The 6,008-nt window shown below is 35.5% G+C and overlaps 1 protein-coding gene across 1 annotated transcript; it reads right to left on the minus strand.

Moving 5' to 3' along the window:
• Positions 1-531: 531 nt before the first annotated feature.
• On the minus strand, positions 532-2,477 carry LOC111887498 (cation/calcium exchanger 1). Its single transcript, XM_023883669.3, has one exon. The coding sequence runs from the start codon at positions 2,335-2,337 to the stop codon at positions 667-669; it is 1,671 nt and encodes a 556-aa protein (XP_023739437.1). The 5' UTR covers positions 2,338-2,477; the 3' UTR covers positions 532-666.
• Positions 2,478-6,008: the final 3,531 nt, after the last annotated feature.

Consider the following 6,008-nt stretch of genomic DNA (forward strand, 5'->3'; position numbering starts at 1 on the left):
AATTATGCAATTTTGTTTAGGCTATTTTCCTCATCACATCCACTCATAAGGACTAAAAGTGTAATTTACCCGAGATTCTATTAATTGAAGTACGTACAGATGGTTGATTCCGGTCCACTACTTATATTGTTTCAAAACAAAATCAACATCGAATTCGGCACTATTAATGATGACAAATTTGAGGGCATTGCTTGGCTCATTGTTCAAAGTCTATAGATCAATCACAAAAGAAATTGATGAAGTCAGTATGCGTTTTAGTTTCAAATATTCATTTTATTTTTTGTTCGAGTCATCTCAATCTTTTTTTAAAAGAATTTTGGTTGGTTAAGAACCATGAGTCTATTCTGGATACCATGGTTTATTGCCTAACATATTGATAGAAAGTGCACAATTTGATATCAACCACTTTATGTCACGTGTAAAAGAACTTCGCATGAATCACATACATACAAAACGGTATCACTCATTATGCAACTTGTCTTCACATCACATACCCATTTGGCTTTATCTAATTGATACCTATTAGTCTCGTTTTAAACAATGAAAAATTCATAATAGAATATTGAAATGTCAAACTTTTCATAAACACAATTCATTTGATGAATCATGCATTACACTAAATTACTAAAATAAAAATCCCTAAAACACATCGACAATTACTTACACTTAATCTATCAAGTTAGAGCAAGAAGCACCCAACAATCCAAGAGCCCTCGCAAGCTTTATGAATAAAAAGCAAAAGTATATCACCAAAAGTCCACCTCCGAGTGTATAATCAAGTCGCATATCTCTTTTGGGTAAAATTACAAGAGCCCAAAGCAATCCAACTATCAAAAACCCAATAGTTTCACACAGATTAGGGTCTTCAGGAATGACATAAGAGGCAGGATAATTCGACCATGATACAAAAACAAACGAAAACCCTAATCCAATGAGAACATTAAACAAAGGTCCAGCATAACACCCTGACATGGCAATCTGAGTCCCATGGGCCCCACCATAAACAGCCATAGCCACATTGGATGTCAGGTCTCCAATTGAGTTCCCCCAAGCTAGGATAGTGAGCCCTATAATTGAAGGGCTCATTCCAATTATGTTCCCTAGGGATTCTAACAAAGAGACTAATTCATCAGCAGTGAGGTATGTCCAAGTGACACTCATTAGAAACCCTAGTGCATACCAAAGAACTAAACACTTTTGTGGTGGCGCTGTACTACTTGTGAAGGCAAATGTACAAGTCCCTAAAGCTATCCCAATTGACCCCACAACAAAGTATATCACCATGCTAGATTTTAACCCTAGTTTCCCATATTGCGTGTTCCAGATTAGAGCCACCATTAATGGCGCTAATGCGACTGACATCACAAGAAAGGGTTTGGACCATTTCTCTTTTGTTATCACTGGTATTGTAAGCCTTCTGGGTATGTAAATTGGCATGTTGATTACATAGAAAAATGTGACTATCCACCTTTTTGGGTCATCGGGTACAACTTGTTCTTCAAAATGTACAGGCTTTTCTGAAGGATGTATAACATTTTCTTCGTCGACGACAGAACCCAATAATGGTACTCTTGTGCTCTGAATCTGATCATCCTCATCAGCAACATCAATGACTGTCTTGTGTTTTTTCATCGTGTTGAAATGCATGTAAGAAACTAATAAGATGTAAATTATGTAAGTGGAAACGAAAAAAAGTGATGACCAAAAGGTGATTTTTCCGATGATGATGATTATGAGGAGATTAGAGAGTGTGAAGAGAAGAAACACAACGTCCCGGATGAAATTGGGTTTATCAACGATGACGATTCTCCGACGGTATGTGATTAATAGGCTGAGAACTCCGACGACGACGGTGGAAACGAAAATCGCCCCACCTAATATGCTGTTAAGCCCGATATCTCCGCCGTCGGTGGATGTGGTGAAGGCGATTATGCTGGAGAAGACATCTGTTGATCCGTTTCCTAATGGAAGCAAAGTGGTTCCCGCGATTGCCGGAGAGAGGTTGAGTGTTTTGGACAAGTGTTCGACTGCAGGGCAGAAGTATTCCGACGCTGTGTTGCTTAGAATATAGAACAGAACAACGAGCCATAGAAGTAGAAAGATGAAACCCAGTTGAGGAAACTGTGAAAAATTACAGTAGAAGATTTGTAGGTAGTTGATGTATCCTTTTGGGATACACCCGGTGTTTGTTTTTACGTAATTGCATTTGGAGATTGGGGAGTTTTGCTGGTGGATAGCGGTGCAAGTGGCGGTGGTTATGGCGGTTTCGCCATAGGAGGTTGGGGTGGAGGTGATGATAAGGATGAGAGTGAGTTTGAAAAAGGAGGACATCACCATTGAAGAGCAAGGTGATGGTAGGTGAAGAGATGAAGATGATCAGAAAAATCCATGATTTCAAGGTTAAATTGTAGTATATAATTTGAATTATTGGAGGTGATTTATCAACTTATGGTCCAAAGAGATGGGCACAAACTTGTATGGTGAACTGTACAAGACTACAAGGTTACAAGTTACAACTTACAAGGGACAAAATTTCATTAGAGACCCTTAACATTTGTAAAGATACAATTTAGGTCCTAAGTTTCTAATCATTGTACACTTTTTCGAAAAGGGTAAATACTATATATATCCTTTTTTATTTTTCAAAATTGACATTTTACATCCTTTTAATTTACATATTTGATATTTAAAACTTTTAACCATTTTTTTATATAAATCTAAGTTTAACCATACTTTTTGTATAATATTTAGGTTTTTTTAATTTATTGCAAATTTTGATTTTTTTAAAACCATAATTTTGCAAATTAAATTATATTTTACCTTTTATTAATAATAAATTTGTTACACCATAAGATTTTTTAACATCATAATTTTCCAAATATAGATCTATTTTAACTTTGAACATGTTAATTCATTTGTTGGTGTAATGGTTACTTCTAAACCTACATTATGTCACAAGTTGAGGTACTAGGTATAATTTTTGTAACAAATTTATAATTTTTTTAATTGTTATAAAATATCGTATAAAAATGGTTAAAAAAATAAAAGTTAAAGATTAAAAATAAAAATAAAGAGTAAATTGAGTAATTTTTGTATAAAACTATATACAACAATCATTAGATCCTATCAGATGTTGATAATGTTCGTTAAGTGATAAAAGCCCTCTAATTGTACTTTGAAGCAAAAGGATAAAATGGAAAATGTAATATTTCGGGCTCTTTGCATTGATTATGGTTTTATTTCGACATGTATAAATTCAAAAGTGATGAGATAGGGTTGTGGGGTTTGTCAATACATTCGCGTGTATATAAAGATCATTGAAAATGGATTTGAAACAAAGAAGTTATGATTGTTTGAATTTGGAGTGGAAGTAGGCGAAAACTCACGGTCACAAGGTGACAAGAATGTTATCACAAGGTGAGAGCCGTGGCGAGGTAACAAGCAGATTGTCATGAGGTGAGCGATGGGCAGCCCACGCCCACAAGTTTTTAGGGTTTTCAAGGTATTTAAGGGTAGGGATTCATGTTTTAAGGTGTTTTATTAACCTCTATCATTCTTAGAACTCCTTAGGAGCAACACTAGCATCCATCTTTAATATTTGAGCTCCTCCCCTCTCCTCTTTCCTCTTTTGGATGTTTTAATGGTGTTTTTTTATGAAGCTTGAAGATCAAGAAGGTTCTTTTGGTTTTTGGCACTTTTGTGAGTATAAAGTTCATATCTTACTCTTAAGTTCCTTAGATCTCTTCATTTGTGGTTTTTGGCACTTTTGGTCCATTTTATGGGTAATCATGGAGTTGAGTGGACACCAACATCTTTTGATCAGTCTGGAATGTTTCTTAGACCTCGTGGACTAGGAAAGTTACGATCTTTTGTCTTCCCTTTTAGCCACACAAGTTATCTTGGTCATTTTGGTGTATTATAGTTTAGATCTTGAAAGTTTGAGATATTATTATGGATAAAGTTGGAAACTTTATCCAGCTAAACATCATGTTGATTCATAACTGAAGGTTGGAGACTAAGACTTAATGGATTAAGTTGAGAAAGATGCATTATTTGTCCCTTTAAGACTAAGAGACTAAATCTTGGTTGTTTGGACCATCCTAATGAATAAAGTCAGAAACTTTATCCGTTATTAAGTTATTAGGAACCAAATCTGATGATATGAGTTTTGGTATTTAAGGGTTAAGCTCTTAATGAAGGAAAATTCTTTTAACTGCAACCACGACGTGGGGGCACGCTGCAATGCGTCTATTTTTTCTGGATGTAGCCACGATGTGGAAAAGGAATTGTCATGATGTGGGGATCATCTGAGATGACTTTGACCATTGACTTTTTGATTAGTTTGAATTTTGGTAAAACTTGGCTATAATTAAGTATTTGACTAAGGACTGGTCTCAGATTGGATTTAGGAAGCTTGGGTTGGCTGTTATGTTTCTAAGGTAGTTATTGAGCTTATGTTGAGTAGTTCATGTGAGTCTTGTCACTATACTATGTAGCATGCTAGCTGTCTTTGTGACACTTGCATTGTATCATGGGCAGTATCTGTTTGTATGTTGGGTGGGGCCCATTTATGGGTGAGGCTCATTATGTTGGGCGGGGGGCGATGTATGTATGGTATGTGGTATTTTTGGGAACTCACTAAGTTTTATGCTTACAGTTTGTGTTAATATTTCAGGTTTTTCTTATATTGAAGGAAAGGCACGACTTGATTATATTGCACCCATTGGATATTTCTACACATAACAACTCTTATGTCGATACTCTGATAAATGTTTTTGAATCTAATGGTTTTATTAGATCCTTGATGTTGTAATTTGAACGAATGCTTTTATTTTAAATGAAAATTTTGGTTTGAAATTTGGGATGTTACAAGTTGGTATTAGAGCCTTGGGTTAAGGGTTTTCGATACACTCTCGAGTATGTCTAAACTCAAACTGAGGAAGTGATAAGATCTTTTAAAAGAAAACTATTTCCTAAGAAGATTTCTATAAAGGAAAGGGGATGTGAATCATGCAATCAGTTGGGCTCAAGTAAGTGATTCCTAAAATACACATACAAGTTGATATGTTATATTTGTTGTGGTATAATATTCATACTAAAAGTTAGAATAAGGATCTGATCAGGGCTGTATGCTAGAATGTCTGGTTAGGAGAGATGTCTTTGTATGCCTAATTTGTGAAATGGTAGAATTGCTTGATAGTGAGTAGGCTAAGTATCCTCAAGAATTACATGTGAGGATTGCCTTATCTTTATGATGCCTTATTGCCAGTCAGTTTTTGTTGCTCGGATATTACTTTCTTTGTGCTATGTCAGGCCTATATTGATGTTAATTAACTGCTAAGAGAATATGTTTGGTTGCATGCGAAAATGATTAAATAATTTAGATTGCTTGATTCGGCTCTACTATGCAACTCTTGTTTGAGTCCAACCATTGTAGGGCGGGATCTTTTAGTCGAAAGATTGTTTAATCTCTATTGCATGTAATTGTATTTGTAAGATAGTTAATTGAAATTCGTAGAAGTTTCCTTTGTAGATGATAGTAAGGTGACGTAGGGTTCCTGCTGGATTAGGAATAGTGTTAGAATGTGCATATATAGGATATGGAACCCTAAGAGAGCCTAGGAAGTACCTTAGTACATTGTTTAGCATAAGAATCTAAGAGAATGGCCATAGAGAAGTGACTTAGACGTTCCAGAATAATTATTGAGGAAAGTACGAATAAGTGTGGAAGGTAGTATTGAGCCCATACTACTAGAAACATAGGATTCGTACTCGAATCAAGGAAAACAAAGGGGGTTCTAAGGAGCCAGTTGAGGGTAGATAGCATGGTTTGGCACCATGATTCATTGTAGTGTTCCCATATTTATCGATATTTCAGTTATGGTTGTCCAGGATGAAAATGAGTCTGGGATTTTTCGGGCCTTAGTGGCAATGGCAGTTGGATATGAAGGGTATATAATTGTATGAGTTATTTGATCTTAATTTGTCGAATACCTTGTTCAAAGTAG

The sequence above is a fragment of the Lactuca sativa genome, chromosome 6 (genome assembly GCF_002870075.4).
Source record: "Lactuca sativa cultivar Salinas chromosome 6, Lsat_Salinas_v11, whole genome shotgun sequence".
NCBI classification, from domain to species: Eukaryota; Viridiplantae; Streptophyta; class Magnoliopsida; order Asterales; family Asteraceae; genus Lactuca; species Lactuca sativa.